The sequence below is a fragment of the Bombina bombina genome, chromosome 10 (assembly GCF_027579735.1).
Source record: "Bombina bombina isolate aBomBom1 chromosome 10, aBomBom1.pri, whole genome shotgun sequence".
Taxonomy (NCBI): Eukaryota; Metazoa; Chordata; class Amphibia; order Anura; family Bombinatoridae; genus Bombina; species Bombina bombina.
This window is the reverse complement of record NC_069508.1, coordinates 181958373-181979010: the sequence shown is the minus strand read 5'-3', so window position 1 is coordinate 181979010 and position 20638 is coordinate 181958373. Positions and strand designations below refer to the sequence as shown.

At 43.0% G+C, this 20638-nt stretch overlaps 1 protein-coding gene across 1 annotated transcript in view; it reads left to right on the top strand.

The window, feature by feature from the left end:
• TESK2 (testis associated actin remodelling kinase 2) overlaps window positions 1-20638 on the top strand; it is a 587073-nt gene that overhangs the window by 293652 nt on the left and 272783 nt on the right. Inside the window, exon 6 of the mRNA XM_053693575.1 lies at window positions 18720-18802. Coding sequence (XP_053549550.1) covers window positions 18720-18802 — 83 coding nt within the window. The remainder of the gene's footprint in view (window positions 1-18719; window positions 18803-20638) is intronic.

The following is a 20638-nucleotide window of genomic DNA, read 5'->3' as shown; positions in this document are numbered from 1 at the left end:
CATGATTCAGGTTAATCCGTATATTTTATTTTTGCAGACTGTCAGTTTCATTTTGGGAAATGCATATAAAAATAAAAAAAATTCTTGCCTGAAATTTTCAAATTGACTCTCTTCTAAATTGCGGGCTGTTAGGCTCACGGGAGCGCAAAATGCTATAATTTATTGCGTCATTCTTGGCGCAAGACTTTTTTGGCGCGAGAATTACATTTGACGTAATTTCGTCATTTCCGGCGTCTTAGTTGGCGCCGAGAGTTTTCACGTGGTTGCGTCATCTGACGCTTGCAAATGTTCTTGGCGCCAAATTTTTTTGTTGTAGGCGTCATCTGGTTTCCAGAGGCTTATTTTGTTTGCATTTTTTCCCATTCCTGAAACTGTCATATAAGGAAATTGATAATTTTGCTTTATTTGTTTTTTCTATTACATATTGCAAGATGTCTCAATCTGACCCTGTCTCAGATTCTACTATTGTAATCCTGCTGCCTGATGTCGGTTCTACCAAAGCTAAGTGCATTTGTTGTAAACTTGTGGTAACTGTTCCTCCGGCTGTAGTTTGTGATAGTTGTCATGATAAACTTTCAAATGCAGACAATATTTCCATTAGTAATAATCCATTACCTGTAATTTTCAGGATTTTCCTGTTAATGTGGGAGAATTTGTTTCTAATTCCATTCAGAAGGCTTTGTCTGTCATACCACCTTCTAATTAACATAAAAGGTCGTATAAAACTTCTCATAAAATTGATGAATTTTTAAATGACCGCCAACATTCTGATTTATCTATCTCTGATGATCTATCTGGTTCAGAAGATTCTGCCTCAGATATTGACACTGACAAATCTTCATACTTATTTAAAATGGAGTATATTCGTTCCTTATTAAGAGGTGTTGATTGCATTAGATATGGAGGAGACTAGTCCTCTTGATATTAAAACTAGTAAACGTTTAATTTTGGTTTTAAACCTCATGTAGGCCCATTGTGGGGGGTGGGGGGTCACTCTGTGGCCCATTGTGGGGGGTGGGGGGTCACTCTGTGGCCCATTGTGGGGGGTCACTCTGTGGCCCATTGTGGGGGGTGGGGGGGTCACTCTGTGGCCCATTGTGGGGGGTCACTCTGTGGCCCTAGAATGGCCCCCGATTTATTTTTGTTTATTAAAAAAATACCCGCACGCCAATGAAACTGAGCAATATTGTCTAATTGGGGGGGTCGTCACTCTGTGGCCCTAGCGTGGCTCATGGGGGTCACTGTGACCCTAGCGTGGCCCCCGATGGGCCCCCCGATTTATTTTTGTTTACTAAAAAATACCCACACGCCAATGAAACTGAGCAATATTGTCTGTTCAGAGCTATAAAAAATATTGATAAAGATGGGCAATAATAAAGCTGTTGTCGTCATGAACATTTTAACTATTAACCCTTTAAGGACACAGCTTTCAGTTTGCTCAATTGTTTTATGACGGAAAAATTCCGTCATATGTCCTTAAGAGGTTAAAGTTATGCCTGTTTTTATTTAAATACGCATACTCCTTTAGTGAAAAAAGTCTGTATAATAGTATTGAAGATACAGAATAAAAGAACATAACAAATAATTTCAGATGCAATCACATTGGCATCTATCTGCAGCCACCAATTGGCAACTACCGAGCATATTTAGATATGCTTTTAAACAAAGGATATCAAGAGAATTAAGCAAATTAGATTTTTTTTAAATGCATGCTCTTTATAAATAATGAATAGAAACAATTTGCGTTTCATGTCCCTTTAATATTTCTTTCATGATTCAGATAGAGAATACGATTTTAAACATTCCAATTTACTTCTATTAAATAATTTGCTTCATTCTTTAGATATCCCTTGTTGAAGAAATAGCAATGCACATGGGTGAGCCAATAACAAGACATCTATGTGCAGCAACCAATCAGCAGATACTGAGCATATCTAGATATGCTTTTCAACCAACAATATCACGAGAATGAAGCAAATTAGATAAAAGAAGTAAATTGGAAAACTGTTTAAAATAGCATGCTCTGTCTAAAGCATGAAAGAAAGTTTTTGGCTAGAATGTCCCTTTATTTATATTATGCCTGTTCTTATTTACATACATACACCACTTTAATGTGAAACGTCAGTATATACGTACACCCCTTTAAAAGAAATAGTCTGTATAATAGTATTGGAGATATAGAATAAAATAAAAATATAATAGTACTGTATTGAAGATTAAGAATAAAAGAGTTTTTTAGTAATCTTTATATATTTTTTTTTGTTTGGCACTGCTCTCCCCAGCTCCATTTGTATTCCACCCAGCTAGTGCCCAAATTGTTTCACCCAGCAAGTGCCCAAATTGTTTAGGTCCCCAGAGTGTTTGGAACTATGTATATTCTGAAAACATAAGTACGATCCATTTGTATGGCACCCAGCTAGTGCCCAAATTGTGTTCCGCTTCTGTAATATTTCCCGACTGCGGCATGGGCGCATGCGTGCTCTTTAGTGTAATGTTCTATTTTATTGTAGGAATGCTGCAGTGAGTGCATGCGTGAACCGTCTTTGACAGTATTTTGTAGGCGTGGCTAGAGGTAGGCAAATTAAATGCAGTCGGGGAATAATACAGAACACCGGCTGTGACAATTAAACCATCACAGCATTATTAATGTTTTTTAATTTCCCCATTATCCCTTGTTCTGTAACCTTCTAATTCTGCCACATTCAGCTCCATAACTACTTAGTAAGAAAAGTGATTTACGATACGTCTCCAGAAACAATAAGCGTATGTTAGTTTGTGATGGCAAGGAAATATTGGGGTCACTGACAGGTCTGCGTGTGCATTTTGATTCTTCAATTACAGCTTCTTACTTTAGTGTAAAAAATAATCTATATAACAGGGCAGTAGATCTACATTCTCCTATATTATAAAATTGTCAAGCATTGCTTTGTGCATTTTTGAGAGGGTGGGTGAGAGAACCCAATTTTAATTTGTAAACAAGAGCCCATAATTTTTGTTGCTAATCCTCTGGATAACAAAATTTGTTTGTTTTTTTTGTTTTTTTTTCTATGCAGTATAAAAATATAGTTTGCATCATCTGTGGAATTTTATAGTACTGTATATGAGACTGCACCAGACAATTCAAAGTTCAGATGTTCTACGAGTTTTTTTTAAAATATCTGCCTGCTTTGCTCAGCTGCTTCATAGTGACCTATTCTCCTACATGTTAGTTTCATGGATTCACATCTTTACTTGTAAAATATTCTCACTTGCATTTCTTCTATAAGGTACGACGAGTCCACGGATTCATCCTTTACTTGTGGGATATTATCCTCCAGCTAACAGGAAGTGGCAAAGAGCACCACAGCAGAGCTGTCTATATATCTCCTCCCTTAGCTCCACCCCCCAGTCATTCTCTTTGCCTACTCAAAGTACTAAGAAGAGTAAAGTGAAAGAGGTGATAAAACATTTTTTTTGGTCTCAGAACCCACGTGGCTAGTTTAAAACTGCTCTGGTGCGGTTCTTTGAGGCTGTAGAGACATCGAGTGAGATGGGCGGGGCCTATTTCTCCAACATTGGTGTGTCCGGTCCACGGTGTCATCCATTACTTGTGGGATATTCTCCTCCCCCACAGGGAAAGGCAAGGAGAGCACACAGCAAGAGCTGTCCATATAGTCCCTCCCAGGCTCCGCCCCCCCAGTCATTCTCCTTGCCGCTCTGAACAAGTAGCATCTCCTCGGGGATGGTGAGGAGTTTGTGGTGTTTAGTTGTAGTTTTTTATTCTTCTATCAAGAGTTTGTTATTTTAAAATAGTGCTGGTATGTACTATTTACTCTGAAACAGAAAAAGATGAAGAATTCTGTTTGTGAGAGGAAGATGATTTTAGCAGACAGTTACTAAAATCGATTGCTGTTTCCACATAGGACTGTTGAGATGAAGTAACTTCAGTTGGGGGAAACAGTTAGCAGGCTCTTCTGCTTAAGGTATGACAAGCCATTTTCTAACAAGACTGTGTAATGCTGGAAGGCTGTCATTTTCCCTCATGGGGATTGGTAAGCCATTTTCTTAGTCTCAAACAGAATAAAGGGCTTATTATGGGCTATAAACTGGTAGACACTTTTAGGGGCTAAATCGATTGCTTTATTTAAGTATTATATGCAGTTTGAAGTTGTATTTCACACTTTTATAACATTGGGGAACGTTTTTAGCACCAGGCACTTGTTAAGACACCTTCCCAGTCAGGAAGGGCCTTTCTCTGTAGTAGGCAGAGCCTCATTTTCGCGCCATTACTGTGCAGTTAATTTTGAGTTCAATACATGCAGCTGCATGTGTGAGGGTCTGGAATCCACTAAAAACGTTCCTAGAAGGCTTCATTTGGTATCTTATACCCCCCTGGGATTGGTGAAGTTGCATCAAAGGCTGTGGCTGGGACTGTAAGGGGGTTAAAATTAAAAACGGCTCCGGTTTCCACATTTTAAGGGTTAACAGCTTGAAAATTGGGGTGCAATACTTTGAATGTATTAAGACACTGTGGTGAAAATTTGGTAAATTCACATATTCAGTAATAAAGTGTGCCCTGTTTAACATTTAAAGAGACAGTAACGGTTTTGTTTTAAAACGGTTTTTGTGCTTTATTAACCAGTTTAAGCCTGTTTAACATGTCTGTACCTTCAGATAGATCATGTTCTGTATGTATGGTAGCCAATGTGGTTCCCCATTCAAATATAGTGTGATAATTGTGCCATTGCGTCCAAACAAAGTAAGGACAGAACTGTCACAAATTGTAAAGTTGCCCAGGATGATTCTTCAGATGAAGGGAGTAGACATAGTTCTACATCATCTCCTTCTGTGTCTATACCAGTTATGCCCGCGCAGGCGACCCCTAGTATTTCTAGCGCGCCAATGCTTGTTACTATGCAGTAATTGACGGCAGTAATGGATAACTCCATAGCTAATATTTTATCCAAAATGCCAGCATTTCAGAGAAAGCGCGATTGCTCTTTTTTAAACACTGTAGAGCAGGAGGGCGCTGATGATAATTTTTCTGTCATACCCTCACACCAATCTGAAGTGGCAGTGAGGGAGGGTTTGTCAGATGGGGAAATTTCTGATACAGGAAGAATTTCTCAGCAGGCAGAACCTGATGTGACATTTAAATTTAAATTAGAGCATCTCCGCGCATTACTTAAGGAGGTACTATCTACTCTGGATGATTGTGACAATCTGGTCAACCCAGAAAAATTGTGCAAGATGGACAGTTCCTTGAGGTCCCGGTGCACCCTGATGCTTTTCCGATACCTTAACGGGTGGCGGACATAGTGAATAAGGAGTGGGAGAAGCCAGGCATACCTTTTGTCCCTCCTCCTATATTTAAGAAATTGTTCCCTATAGTCGACCCCAGGAAGGACACATGGCAAACAGTCCCTAAGGTCGAGGGGGAGTTTTCTACTCTAGCCAAGCGCACGACCATTCCTATTGAGGACAATTGTGCTTTCAAAGATCCTATGGATAAAAAATTGGAGGGTTTGCTTAAAAAGATTTTTGTACAGCAAGGTTACCTCCTTCAACCTATTTCGTGCATTATTCCTGTCACTACAGCGGCGTGGTTCTGGTTCGAGGAACTGGAAAAGTCGCTCAGTAGGGAGACTCCGTATGAGGAAGTCATGGACAGAATTTACGCACTTAAGTTAGCTAATTCCTTTATTTTAGACGCCGCTTTGCAGTTAGCGGCAAAAAATTCAGGGTTTACAATTGTGGCGCGCAGAGCGCTCTGGCTAAAGTCTTGGTCGGCGGATGTATCTTCCAAGACAAAATTGCTTAATACCCCTTTCAAAGGTAAGACCCCTTTTGGGCCAGAATTGAAAGAGATTATTTCAGTCATCACTGGGGGAAAGGGCCATGCCCTCCCACAAGATAAACCTTTCAAGGCTAAGAATAAGTCCAATTTTCGTTCCTTTCGCAATTTCAGGAACGGACCGGCTTCCAACTCGGCAGCCTCTAGACAAGAGGGTAACGCTTCCCAGACTAAACCAGCTTGGAAATCAATGCAAGGCTGGAACAAGGGTAAACAGGCCAAGAAACCTGCTGCTGCTACCAAGGCAGCATGAAGAGGTAGCCCCCGATCCGGAACCGGATCTAGTAGGGGGCAGACTCTCTCTCTTTGCTCAGGCTTGGGCAAGAGATGTTCAGGATCCCTGGGCACTAGAAATAGTCTCTCAGGGTTATCTTCTAGAATTCAAGGAACTACCCCCAAGGGGAAGGTTCCACATGTCTCACTTATCTTCAAACCAAGTAAAGAGACAGGCATTCTTACATTGTGTAGAAGACCTGTTAAAGATGGGAGTGATACTCCCAGTTCCAACTGTGAAACAAGGTCAGGGGTTTTACTCAAATCTGTTTGTAGTTCCCAAAAAAAAAAAAAAAAAAAAAGAGGGAACTTTCAGACCAATTCTGGATTTAAAAATTCTCAACAAATTTCTCAGAGTGCCATCGTTCAAAATGGAAACTATTCGAACGATTTTACCTACAATCCAGGAGGGTCAATTTATGACTACCGTGGATCTAGAGGATGCGTATCTGCATATTCCTATCCACAAAGATCATCATCAGTTCCTAAGGTTCCCCTTTCTGGACAAACATTACATATTGTGGCTCTCCCATTCGGACTAGCCACTGCTCCAAGGATTTTCACAAAGGTGCTCGGGTCCCTTCTAGCGGTTCTAAGACCCAGGGGCATTGCAGTGGCACCTTACTTGGACGACATCCTAATTCAAGCGTCTCTTTCAAAGACAAAGGCTCACACATTGTTCTAGCCTTTCTCAGATCTCACGGGTGGTAGGTGAACATAGAAAAATGTTCCCCGTCTCCGTCAACAAGAGTCCCTTTCTTGGGAACAATAATAGATTCTTTAGAAATGAAGATTTTCCTGACAGATGTCAGAGAGTCAAAGCTTCTAAACGCTTGTCAAGTTCTTCACTCTGTTCTACGGCCTTCCATAGCTCAGTGCATGGAAGTAGTAGGGTTGATGGTTGCAGCAATGGACATAGTTCCTTTTGCGCGAATTCATCTAAGACCATTACAACTGTGCATGCTCAAACAGTGGAATGGGGACTATACAGACTTGTCTCCAGTGATTCAAGTAGATCAGAAGACCAGAGACTCACTCCGTTGGTGGCTGACTCAGGATCACCTGTCCCAGGGAATGAGCTTCCGCAGACCAGAGTGGGTCATTGTCACGACAGACGCCAGTCTATTAGGCTGGGGCGCGGTCTGGGATTCCCTGAAAGCTCAGGGTCTATGGTCTCGGGAAGAGTCTCTTCTCCCGATAAACATCCTGGAACTGAGAGCGATATTCAATGCTCTCCGGGCTTGGCCTCAACTAGCAAAGGCCAGATTCATAAGATTCCAATCAGACAACATGACGACTGTTGCTTACTACAACCATCAGGGGGGAACAAGGAGTTCCCTGGCAATGAGAGAGGTGACCAAGATCATCAAATGGGCGGAGGATCACTCCTACCACCTGTCTGCGATCCACATCCCAGGAGTGGAAAACTGGGAGGCGGATTATCTGAGTCGTCAGACCTTTTCATCCGGGGGAGTGGGAACTCCACCCGGAGGTGTTTTTTTTGCCCAGTTGACCCAATTATGGGGCATTCCAGACATGGATCTGATGGCGTCTCGTCAGAACTTCAAGGTTCCTTGCTATGGGTCCAGATCCAGGGATCCCAAGGCGACTCTAGTGGATGCATTAGTGGCGCCTTGGACTTTCAACCTAGCTTATGCGTTTCCACCGTTCCTTCTCATTCCCAGGCTGGTAGCCAGGATCAAACAGGAGAAGGCCTCTGTGATTTTGATAGCTCCTGCGTGGCCGCGCAGGACTTGGTATGCAGACCTGGTGAATATGTCATCGGCTCCACCATGGAAGCTACCTTTGAGACAGGATCTTCTAGTACAAGGTCCATTCGAACATCCAAATCTAGTTTCTCTCCAGCTGACTGCTTGGAAATTGAACGCTTGATTTTGTCTAATCGTGGGTTTTCGGATTCTGTGATAGATATTCTGGTACAAGCCAGAAAACCTGTGACTAGAAAGATTACCATAAAATATGGAAAAGATATATCTGTTGGTGTGAATCCAAGGGATTCTCATGGAGTAAGATTATAATTCCTAGGATCCTTTCCTTTCTCCAAGAAGGTTTGGATAAGGGATTATCAGCGAGTTCTCTAAAAGGACAGATTTCTGCTTTATCTGTCTTGTTACACAAACGACTGGCAGCTGTGCCAGATGTTCAAGCTTTTGTTCAGGCTTTGGTCAGGATCAAGCCTGTTTACAGACCCTTGACTCCTCCCTGGAGTCTAAATTTGGTTCTTTCAGTTCTTCAAGGGGTTCCGTTTGAACCCTTACATTCCATAGATATCAAGTTGTTATCTTGGAAAGTTCTGTTTTTGGTTGCTATTCTTCTGCTAGAAGAGTTTCTGCATTATCTGCTCTGCAGTGTAATCCGCCCTATCTGGTGTTCCATTCAGATAAGGTTGTTTTGCGTACTAAACCTGGTTTCCTTCCAAAGGTTGTTTCCAACAACAATATTAACCAGGAAATAGTTGTGCCTTCTTTGTGTCCGAATCCAGTTTCAAAGAAGGAACGCTTGTTACACAATTTAGATGTAGTCCGTGCTTTAAAGTTCTATTTAGAAGCAACAAAGGATTTCAGACAAACGTCTTCTCTGTTTGTAGTTTATTCTGGCAAGAGGAGAGGTCAAAAAAGCTACTGCTACCTCTCTTTCCTTTTGGCTGAAAAGCATCATACGATTGGCTTACGAGACTGCCGGACGGCAGCCTCCTGAACGAATCACAGCTCACTCTACTAGGGCTGTGGCTTCCACATGGGCCTTTAAGAACGAAACTTCTGTTCATCAGATATGTAAGGCAGCGACCTGGTCTTCTCTGCACACTTTGTCCAAATTCTACAAATTTGATACTTTTGCTTCTTCGGAGGCTATTTTTGGGAGAAAGGTTTTGCAAGCCGTGGTGCCTTCTGTTTAGGTAACCTGATTTACTCCCTCCCTTCATCCGTGTCCTAAAGCTTTGGTATTGGTTCCCACAAGTAATGGATGACACCGTGGACCGGACACACCAATGTTGGAGAAAACAGAATTTATGCTTACCTGATAAATTACTTTCTCCAACGGTGTGTCCGGTCCACGGCCTGCCCTGGTTTTTTTAATCAGGTTTGAAGAATTTCTTTCTCTATACACTACAGTCACCACGGCACACTATAGTTTCTCCTTTTTTTCTCCTAACCGTCGGTCGAATGACTGGGGGGGCGGAGCCTGGGAGGGACTATATGGACAGCTCTTGCTGTGTGCTCTCCTTGCCTTTCCCTGTGGGGGAGCAGAATATCCCACAAGTAATGGATGACACCGTGGACCGGACACACCGTTGGAGAAAGTAATTTATCAGGTAAGCATAAATTCTGTTTTTCGTGCCTCAGATGCGCAGTTATTTTCATGCAGCAAGCTCTAACTCCTGAGGGCCCTGGTGGATGTTTTGGGCCAAATCGAAGCTTTAACCCCATATTTACTATCCCCGAGGGCAGGTAGGGACACAGCAGGGCTGTGGCAAGGTGCTGGGGTGTTTTTTTTTTCGGATTTAGGCCTAATTTCAATCCGGTTTGCACATTAAAGGGTTAAATGTTAAATTTCTTTGTGGGGCAATCTTAACTACATATATTGTCTGCTTTAAAATGCGCAAAATTTTTCAATTTTTTGCAAGCAGTTTTGCAGAACGTGTATGCTTTTTTTTCTCTTAAAGGTGCAGTACGTTTTTTTAAGATAATTTTTTTTCACTAAATAGTGTTTTCATGCTTGTTTGTAGTCATTACTAGCCTGTTCAACATGTCTGACATTGAGGAAAGTCAATGTTCAATATGTTTAGAAGCCATTGTGGAACCTCCACTTAGAATGTGTCCCTCATGCACTGAAAGGTCAATAAATTGCAAAGAACATATTTTAGCTACTAAAAGTATGTCGCAGGATGATTCTCAGTCAGAAGGGAATCGGGTTATGCCATCTAATTCTCCCCAAGTGTCACAACCATTAATGCCCGCACAAGCGACGCCAAGTACTTCTAGTGCGTCTAATTTTTTCACCCTGCAAGATATGGCCGCAGTTATGAATACTACCCTCACAGAGGTTTTATCTAAGCTGCCTGGGTTGCAGGGGAAGTGCAGTAGGTCTGGTGTGAGAACAAATGCTGAGCCCTCTGACGCTTTATTAGCCATATCCGATGTACCCTCACAATGTTCTGAGTTGGGGTTGAGGGATTTGCTGGCTGAGGGAGAGATTTCTGATTCAGGAAATATGTTCCCTCAGATATGACGGCTTTTAAATTTAAACTAGAACACCTCCGCTTATTGCTCAGGGAGGTTTTAGCGACTCTGGATGATTGTGACCCTAGTGTAGTTCCAGAGAAATTGTGTAAAATGGACAGATTTCTAGAGGTTCCTGCCTACACTGATGTTTTTCCGGTCCCTTAGAGGATTTCGGACATTGTTACTAAGGAGTGGGATAGACCAGGTATTCCGTTCGCTCCCCCTCCTACTTTTAAGAAATTGTTTCCCATATCAGACACCATGCGGGACTCGTGGCAGACGGTCCCTAAGGTGGAGGGAGCTATTTCTACCCTGGCTAAGCGTACAACTATAGCTATTGAGGTCAGTTGTGCTTTCAAAGATCCTATGGATAAAAAATTAGAGGGTCTCCTGAAGAAAATATTTGTTCATCAGGGTTTTCTTCTCCAGCTTATAGCGTGCATTGTTCCTGTAACTACTACAGTGTCCTTTTAGTTTGAGGCTCTGGAGGAGTCTCTTCAGGTTGAGACCCCATTAGATGACATTCTGAATAGAATTAGGGCTCTCAAGCTAGCTAATTCTTTCATTACAGATGCCGCTTTTCAACTGGCTAAATTAGCGGCAACGAATTCAGGTTTTGCCATTTTAGCGCATAGAGCGTTATGGCTTAAGTCCTGGTCTGCTGCTGTGTCATCAAAAGCTAAGCTTTTAGCCATCCCTTTTAAAGAGTAAGACCCTATTCGGGCCTGAACTGAAAGAGAGATCATTTCAGACATCACTGGAGGGAAAGGCCATGCCCTTCCTCAGGATAAGACAAATATGATGAGGACCAAACAAAATAAGTTTTGTTCCTTTCGAAACTTCAAAGGTGGTCCCTCTGCCTCTTCCCCTGCTGCAAAGCAAGAGGGGAATTTTGCTCAATCCAAGTCAGTCTGGAGACCTAACCAGACTTGGAACAAGGGTAAACAGGCCAAGAAGCCTGCTGCTGCCACCAAGACAGCATGAAGGGGTAGCCCCCGATCCGGTACCGGATCTAGTAGGGGGCAGACTTTCTCTCTTTGCTCAGGCTTGGGCAAGAGACGTTCAAGACTCCTGGGTGTTAGAAATCGTAACCCAGGGGTATCTTCTAGATTTCAAGGATTCTCCTCCAAGGGGGAGGTCAGGAAATCAAAAATTTTATCCATCTGCCGAGCTCTTCATTCCATTCCTCGGCCGTCAGTGGCTCAGTGTATGGAGGTAATCGGCTTAATGGTAGCGGCAATGAACATAGTTCCGTTTGCTCGCTTGCATCTCAGACCACTGCAACTATGCATGCTCAAACAGTGGAATTGGGATTTTCCAGTTTTATCTCCTCAGATAAATCTGGATCAAGAGACCAGAGACACTCTTCTTTGGTGGTTGTCACAGGATCATCTGTCCAAGGGAATGTGTTTCCGCAGACCAGCGTGGGTCATAGCGACGACGGACGCCAGCCTATTGGGCTGGGGTGCAGTCTGGAATTCCCTGAAAGCACAGGGTTTGTGGACTCAGGAGGAGGCTCTCCTCCCAATAAATATTCTAGAACTGAGAGCGATATTCAACACGCTTCAGGCGTGGCCTCAGCTGGCTTCTGCCAGATTCATAAGATTCCAGTCGGACAATATCACGACTGTAGCATATATCAATCATCAGGGGGGAACAAAGAGTTCTCTAGTGATGATAGAGGTTACCAAAATAATTCGATGGGCAGAGACTCACTCTTGCCATCTATCGGCAATCTATATCCCAGGAGTGGAGAACTGGTAAGCGGATTTTCTAAGTTGTCAGACTTTTCATCCGGGGGAGTGGGAACTCCATTTGGAGGTGTTTGCACAATTGATTCAGCAATGGGGCACACCAGAATTGGATCTGATGGTGTCTCGTCAGAACGCCAAACTTCCTCGTTACGGGTCCAGGTCAAGGGATCCTCAGGGAGTACTGATTGATGTTCTAGCAGTACCCTGGTCGTTAAACCTGGCTTATGTGTTTCCACCATTTCCTCTCCTTCCTCGTTTGATTGCCAGAATAAAAAAGGAGAGAGCTTTGTGATTTTGATAGCACCTGAGTGGCCACGCAGGACTTGGTATGCAAACCGGGTGGACATGTCATCTCTTCCACCATGGACTCTGCCACTGAGACAGGACCTTCTGATTCAAGGTCCGTTCCAGCATCCAAATCTAGTTTCTCTGTGGCTGACTGCTTGGAAATTGAACGCTTGATTTTATCCAAGCGGGGTTTCTCTGAGTCGGTCATAGATACCTTGATTCAGGCTCGAAAGCCTGTCATCAGGAAATTTATCATAAGATATGGCGTAAATATCTTTATTGGTGCGAATCCTAAGGCTACTCATGGAGTAAGATCAGGATTCCTAGGATTTTGTCCTTTCTCCAAGAAGGATTGGAGAAGGGGCTATCGGCTAGTTCCTTAAAGGGACAGATATCTGCTTTATCAATTCTACTGCACAAGCGTCTGGCAGATGTTCCAGACGTTCAGTCGTTCTGTCAGGCTTTAGTTAGAATCAAGCCTATGTTTAAACCTGTTGCTCCGCCATGGAGTTTGAATTTAGTTCTTAAAGTTCTTCAAGGGGTTCCGTTTGAACCTATGCATTCCATAAATATTAAGCTTATATCTTGGAAAGTTCTGTTTTTAGTTGCTATCTCTTCGGCTCGAAGAGGTTCTGAACTATCTGCATTGCAATGCGACTCGCCTTATCTTGTTTTCCATGCTGATAAGATGGTTTTGCGTACCAAACCTGGATTCCTTCCTAAGGTTGTTACTAATAGGAATATCAATCAGGAAATTGTTGTTCGTTCTCTGTGTCCTAATCCTTCCTCTGAGGAGCATCTGTTGCACAACTTGGACGTGGTTCGTGCTTTGAAGTTTTACTTGCAAGCAACCAAAGATTTCCGTCAAACATCTTTGTTTGTTGTCTATTCTGGAAAACGTAGACGTCAAAAAGCTACGGCTACCTCTTTCTTTTTGGCTGAAAAGCATCATCCGTTTGGCATAAGAGACTGCTGGACAGCAGCCTCCTGAATGGATTACAGCTCACTCTACTAGAGCGGTGGCTTCCACATGGACTTTTAAAAGTGATGCTTCTGTTGAACAGATTTGTAAGGCTGCGACTTGGTCTTCGCTTCATACCTTTTCCAAATTTTCCAAATTTGATACTTTTGCTTCTTCGGAGGCTATTTTTGGGAGAAAAGTTCTTCAAGCAGTGTTGCCTTCTGTTTAACCATCTGTCTTGTCCCTCCCGTTCATCCGTGTCCTGTAGCTTTGGTATTGTATCCCACAAGTAAAGGATGAATCTGTGGACTCGTCGTACCTTATAGAAGGAAAAATAAATTTATGCTTACCTGATAAATTAATTTCTTCTATGGTACGACGAGTACACGGCCCGCCCTGTCATTTTAAGACAGATTATATTTTTTGCTTTTATACTTGTCACCTCTGCACCTTGTAGTTTCTCCTTTTTCTTCCTGTACCTTCAGTCGAATGACTGGGGGGTGGAGCTAAGGGAGGAGCTATCTAGACAGCTCTGCTGTGGTGCTCTTTGCTACTTCCTGTTAGCAGGAGGATAATATCCCACAAGTAAAGGATGAATCCGTGGACTCGTCGTACCATAGAAGAAATTAATTTATCAGGTAAGCATAAATTTACTTTTCTCTCCAATTTTCCTTTAGCTGATTCTGATCCATTTTTAAGATTATGAGCTCTTTCTATGAGGCTTGTAAACATTTGTTGAATAGTTGGTTTCTTTGTCTTTTGTTTGTATTTTGTCCCTTCGGGCTTTTAAGAGCTTCAAAAACTCTGCATATGTTGTAAGACTGTCTTTCATAATCCTGGGCATTTGACGATCCATATCTGTGCCTAACAGCATGCTGTACAGGGTTACGCACACCGCACTGCCCTTCAGGGGAATAGCCAAAAAAAGCCTTCAGCCTTATTGTGAGCAAATAAAAGATCCACTGAAATATTTTAAGTGACATATTTAGTTTCTTACTCATAAAAGGAAAAGTAGATTATTTTCTTCTTAAATGGAAAGAGTCCACAGCTGCATTCATTACTTTTGGGAAATAAGAACCTGGCCACCAGGAGGAGGCAGAGACAACCCAGCCAAAGGCTTAAATACTCCTCCCACTCCCCTCATTCCCCAGTCATTCTTTGCCTTTCGTCCCAGGAGGTTGGCAGAGAAGTGTCAATTTTTGTTTTTTTGTCTCTTATGGAGGGTAGTACTCATTGGCATGGGACAGGAGTTTTAAGTAGTCCTGTCAGCCTCTCAGTGAGGGCTTGGATGAAAGTTAGAGTCCGGAGATGCAGGAAGTTTCTTTCTGCAAAACCATCCTGACTCAGATTAACAGCTCCTCAAGCAATTGGTGTTGTCGAGCTTCGCTCCATTGCCTGCTTTCTTCTCTCAAGTCCATGGCGGAGGCGATGCTATCAGTTACACTTGAAAGTGTGTTCCTGTTCCACGTCGTAGATTCCGGTAAGATCGCTCCATTTTACTTTATTCTCAATGTACTGTGATGTGAATGTTTTCCAGAGAGGCTACCACCTTGCGGGTCTAAGTAAATATTATAAGGGTCTCAGTGAGTCTCATAATCATGTTATGTGATTCAACCTGCTTATGTGTGATGTTTATGGGCTTGTGGTTTGGAACATTGAGGCCTTTGGAAGTGACGCTGCCTTTTGGTTGGACGCGCTTTTTTGGACTGTACGGTTCCTTGTGTTCGGGCGTGGTTACATTCCGTTTTCCATTTGCGCATTCCCGACCGTGTGGCGAAGGAAATTTTCAGTCTGCAGGGGTCTGGTCATAGGTGGTGAGTGCCCCAGCCATTGGGGGTATTGGGTGCCATTTTTGTTTTTATTACTTTAGTCCATATTTATATATCCTCTATCCAGTTATGGAGGATTCTGATGCTGGGACTGTGCTAATTTCAGATTCAGTTATGGAGGTTTCTGATACTGAGACTATTTTGATTTCAGATTCTGTGTCCGGTGACGAATGCGGATTGGCCTTGTTGACACATGTCAATGTTTTGTTCCGTATGCCAATTTAGATCGCCTGGTTCCTCGGGGAATCAAGGGACTGCTGAGCCATCCGCCTCTGGGGGTCCTGTCCTCCGAGAGGAGAGTTCCCTACCAATTCATACTTCTACACATGCGGGTGCCACAGTTTCTGATTCCTCCATGCAGGGTGGCGTGTTTCTTCCCCCCGGAGGTTGCACCACGTTTTTGCTTCCACATAATGTTGGCGATTTGTTTGTCTGCAGAGTCCAGACGTTTATTTGAGAATGTGCTTGTGCCCTATTGTCCCGGGCCTTCCGCCTTGGGGAGGGCCTCTACTGTTCCCAGCGGGTGTAACTGTCCCGGAGTGTTGTGCCTTTTCGTTACCGGGTACGGGGATTTTCAGTCTGCTAATTCGAATGGTGCACCTCATTAGACATGTGGGGATAAAGTAATCTCCTGATGATCATTTGTTGGAGATCTTTCCTAGTTTTGAAAGATAAGGCTCCGTTTGGCTGGTCCTGCGGGTAGGCCTGTGTGTTTTTGGGCGTTAACCTCCCAGGTTGCCGTATATTTTATTTATATCTGATGTGATGTCTGTTTTTGTTTCCTTCGGGAACCTTCTGGGATTGATACTCTTTCTTCTTCAGAAGTTATTTTGGACATGTTAGTCCTATGTTACAAATGTCTGTGTTCTGTTTTTTCACCTATGATGGAGAATTTATGCAGCTTGCCGATAGGACCCTAGGTGCAGGCTGGTCCTGTCGGGTTTGTTCAGTCTTGTGGCTGTTCAGACTCGTAGTGCTGTTCTGCTTGGCTGGTTCGATAGTGGCGCCACGTGCTCATGTTATTGTTTTAATGTTCAACTAAGCATTTGAGAGGACCTGTGGGTCCGTGAGGTGTGACGGATTGTTTCAGTCCTGTCAGTTTTCCGCTGCGTCACTCTATCTGACATCTGATTTCATCAGAACTTAGTTTTCCTCCCCCATGTGGTGGAGGGTTGGAGGGCGTAACGCCCCTTACCGTAGGGTGGTTGGTTCATACCCAGCTGCTGGTGTTGGTTGTCCAGTTTCTAGTGCACCTAAGGGTTACATTCCCCTGGTCAGCGTGCCAGTGTTCCCGTGGATTCCCTGCTCCGCAGGCGAATGGGTTGGCTGTGCCTCTGCTTGGCAAGCTACTTGTAGGGGGGGTCCATTTCTAGGGCTTCTGTGTTGGGAATATCTCTTCCCATTAGCCGGTGACTTCAGGCCTTGAGGACAGTTGTTGCCTTTCTGGCATCATCCCTTTTCTTTAGGGGATATTTTCCTCCCTATGGAGATAGTCTTTGCTTGGGGCTTCTTCTGGATGGGAGGCTGAAAGGTGGGATTGGTTCCCCCTGGGGTCTTGCTGGCTCCAAGTAGACTTGTTGGGCCTTTGTTTAATAGATCCTTAGGTCTATGGCCTTGTTGTCTGTTTTCAGAGTTGGGTTGTACTTGTACTCTGTGGGGATGGCTGTGCTATCCTTGCGCTCGTTCCAGTACTTGTTTCGGGATCCTTTTGTTCCCCTTTCTTGGATCCCTGAGGCTGGGTTGGTCCAGCTGGTTGGGTCTGCAGGTCAGGATGGTCGAGGGTTCTAAGGTGCTGCGTTCGGGTCGCACTCTCCTCTGGATGTGGAGCTTTGTTGATTCTATCCTGTTAGCTTAGTCTGCTAGGGTATAGATTTTCCTTTCAACTTGCTCCATTGATTCAGAAGAGGGTTTACTCTTCCTTCGGGTCCTGAGGGTTTACTCTCCTGCTCGGGACACCTCGATTTGAGGTTTTGTGTTCCCCTTGTTAGTGACCTGTGTGTAGGTCCGGCGACTTAGGTTGCCTGGATCGTGCCCTCTGTCTTGGGGTTGCTTTGCGGTGTGTTTCTTGCTTGACTGCTTCTTCCTTGCAAGTACCATCTGTGTCGTCCTGTTATGGACTCTGTGTTCTCAAACTTGGGTTTTTTCACCTAGCTGTTTTACACACTTTGGTTGAATGCTTTGGTATTCTCTGGTCAGACACTGGGAGGAGACTGCCTCTTCAGTTGCATTCCGTGCTTGCAGGATGTTGGAGAGACGTCTGTTCTGTCTCTGTGCCCGGTATTATCCCGGGTTTCGCTTGGTATAGGCTTTGCCTCCTTTACTTGTTTGGGCCCCTTTGGGTCTCTGTGGAGGTGTTTTTTTTGTATTAGGGGACCTTTCGGTTTCATTGGTTCTCCTTTGCCTTGTTCCCTTGTGGGTTTCAGCTGGTGTCTCCATTTGTGGAGATGAGCGGTTGGGGACCGTTTTGGGTGACGGTGTCTCCTGGAGAACTGTTGGCTCAGTCGAGTCCGTTTGCATGCTCTAGTTTTGGCTTCCGGACTAACTGAGTCAGTGTCATTGGGGCTTTTCCTCAATGCTCTCTACTTCACACAAAGCGGTTTTTTTTTTGTTTGGTTTTTTTGAGTAGAGGTTCAGGCCTGGTGCTCTCAGTATGGGCCGCCTATTGTTCCCTCCCATCTTGGCATTAAGTGTCCTCTGTAGCTTGGGTATTGTTTTCCCAAAAGTAATGAATGCAGCTGTGGACTCTCTCCATTTAAGAAGAAAAACATAAATTATGCTTACCTGATAATTTCCTTTTCTTCTGATGGAAAGAGTCCACAGCTCCTCACCTTTAATTTTATGTGGGGCATCCTTCTTATTCTTCTGGCACCTTTCACCCTGATATTTCTTCTACTGTTCCTTGTTTCTCTGCAGAATGAATGGGGGATGAGGGGAGTGGGAGGAGTATTTAATCCTTTGACTGGGTTGTCTTTGCCTTCTCCTGGTGGCCAGGTTCTTATTTTCCAAAAGTAATGAATGCAGCTGTGGACTCTTTCCATCAGATGAAAAGGAAATTATCGGGTAAGCATAATTTTTTTGTCTTTATAAATATTTGGCACTAGCCTTTAGAAGTATTTCTAAAGTTATATTGAATTAAAGTTAGTTTGTTTTTGTTGTTTTTGTTTCAGGAAACAAAAATAGCGAATATAAAAAATTGTCATGAGGAAATTTAGGGTTTGTAGATTTATTTTGATAAATATATCTAGATCACCACACTTGATTTCATATATTAGATGTTGTGTGTAATTTAAAATAAATGCAATTTACTCTTGGTCTCCTTTGTTAAAACTTTCTCATTTCGAGTATTGCGGTAGGCTCAGGAGCGTGTGCATGAGTTGGGGACTATATATGTATAACATTTTTACATATTTTGTTAGACGCTGCTGCTATATAGTGCCTTAAGTCGTGCACCCTTCAGAGCCTATCTAGCTATACCTTACTACAGCAACAAAATGTAATAAAAAATGAATTCTAAACAATGTCTTTGTTTTGTTTCAGAACTGTTTGATTAAAAGTGAGGAAGGAGGATATTCTGCGGTTGTGGCAGATTTTGGATTGGCAGAAAAAATCCCGGATTACAGGTACATGAATTAAATCCAGTCTGGGAAGTCCTTGTAACCCTGCAGTGTAACCTATATTCCAAAATGGCAGCACCCATGATTGGAGGGATGTGCATGAAATGTGCTTAGTGTCCCTTTTAACACACTAGTTGACTGATTTATAGCAGTCATAGAAAAATACCTCTAAGATCTGAATTTAGTATATAGAAGGGGTTAACTCTATTTAAGCCTTTCCCAGACTGCCCCTATTTCCTCTGTTCTTTATCAAGTGCAATGGGATATTTTATTGATGCAAGGGTAGTGGGACCCAGTATAAAGAGGCTTGGCTTTATTGTAACCCAGTAGAACTGTACACCCTGGAATACCGGCTTAGACTATATTGCTGGATATATCAGGAACTTGATGTTTGCTTCAGTAAATATTTTAGATCAGATAGGCAGGTTTACTGATCCTGTTACCTTATCTGAACTGATGCAAATGTAAAAAAAAAAAAAAAATAGAAGAAAGTAGAAAAATTAGCTCTAGACCCCAGAAATAGTCTTCTAGTGGCCCACAGATTCAAGGGCTCTCACAACTCATCTACAGCATATTTTTACATTGTGAGACACTTACAATTATTGATGAGTTATAGGTGACATATTTTGCCCTATTAGTCGTGAGATTTGACACGTATTTCTTTGTAGAGCACAAACAGATTTTGTAGCGCTATAAACATGAGTGAAATATACAATGGCAACAAATGAAGCAATACTAGACCAGATTTATGGGTAGAGGAGGCCGTCTCCATGAATTGCCGACTGCTGTAGACTACCTTTCATTATTGTAGTTTAATGGCATCTGGTCTGGTGAGAATTCTGACTAAGGGAGCATCATGCAAATTGACGGTTGTATCCGATCAGTCATCTGAGGATGTGGTTCTCTCCGAGGCTGAGTATGGACCTTCTGGGCCGGAGCCTGCTTCTTCTATTCCTCCGACAGAGGAGGATTTTGCCTTTAGATTTAAAGTAGCACGCCTGCGCATGCTTCTAAAAGAAGTGGTCTATATTAGAGATTCCTAATACTGACCTGCCAGTCGGATGGCAAATTTGATTAAGGAGGGGATCCTATTCTTTTTTGTCTTTCATCTATTTAATTTTAAGATCCCAGTTCCTGGCTCTATAGGGGGATTGGGTCGTTGCCCTCCCTTCTTTGGCTAACACTTTTCTTTTACAAAATGACAAGTGCACGGATTTCATCCTTATGGGATTACGCCTCCTGGTCAACAGGAAGTGGCAAAGAGCACCACAGCAGAGCTGTGTATATATAGCTCCTCCCTTCCCTCCCACCCCAGTCATTCTCTTTGCCTGTGTTAGTGATAGGAAGAGGTAGTGAGGTGTTAGTTTAGATTCTTCAATCAAGAAGTTTTTTATTTTAAAATGGTGCCAGTGAGTAATATTTTCCTCAGGGAGAAATCATCAGTCACTTAATCCCTAAGAGGAGTGGAGACATCTTATTTCTTCTATAAGGTACGACGAGTCCACGGATTCATCCTTTACTTGTGGGATATTATCCACCTGCTAACGGGAAGTGGCAAAGAGCACCACAGCAGAGCTGTCTATATAGCTCCACCCTTAGTTCCACCCCCCAGTCATTCTCTTTGCCTACTCTAAGTAATAGGAAGGGTAAAGTGAAAGAGGTGATAAAATATTAGTTTTTAATTTCTTCAAGCAAGAGTTTTTTGTTTTAAATGGTACCGGTGTGTACTATTTACTCTAAGGCAGCAGATAGATGAAGACTTCTGCCTGGAGGAGGATGATCTTAGCATTTGTAACTAAGATCCAGTGCTGTTCCCACAGAGGCTGAGGAGTACAAGAAACT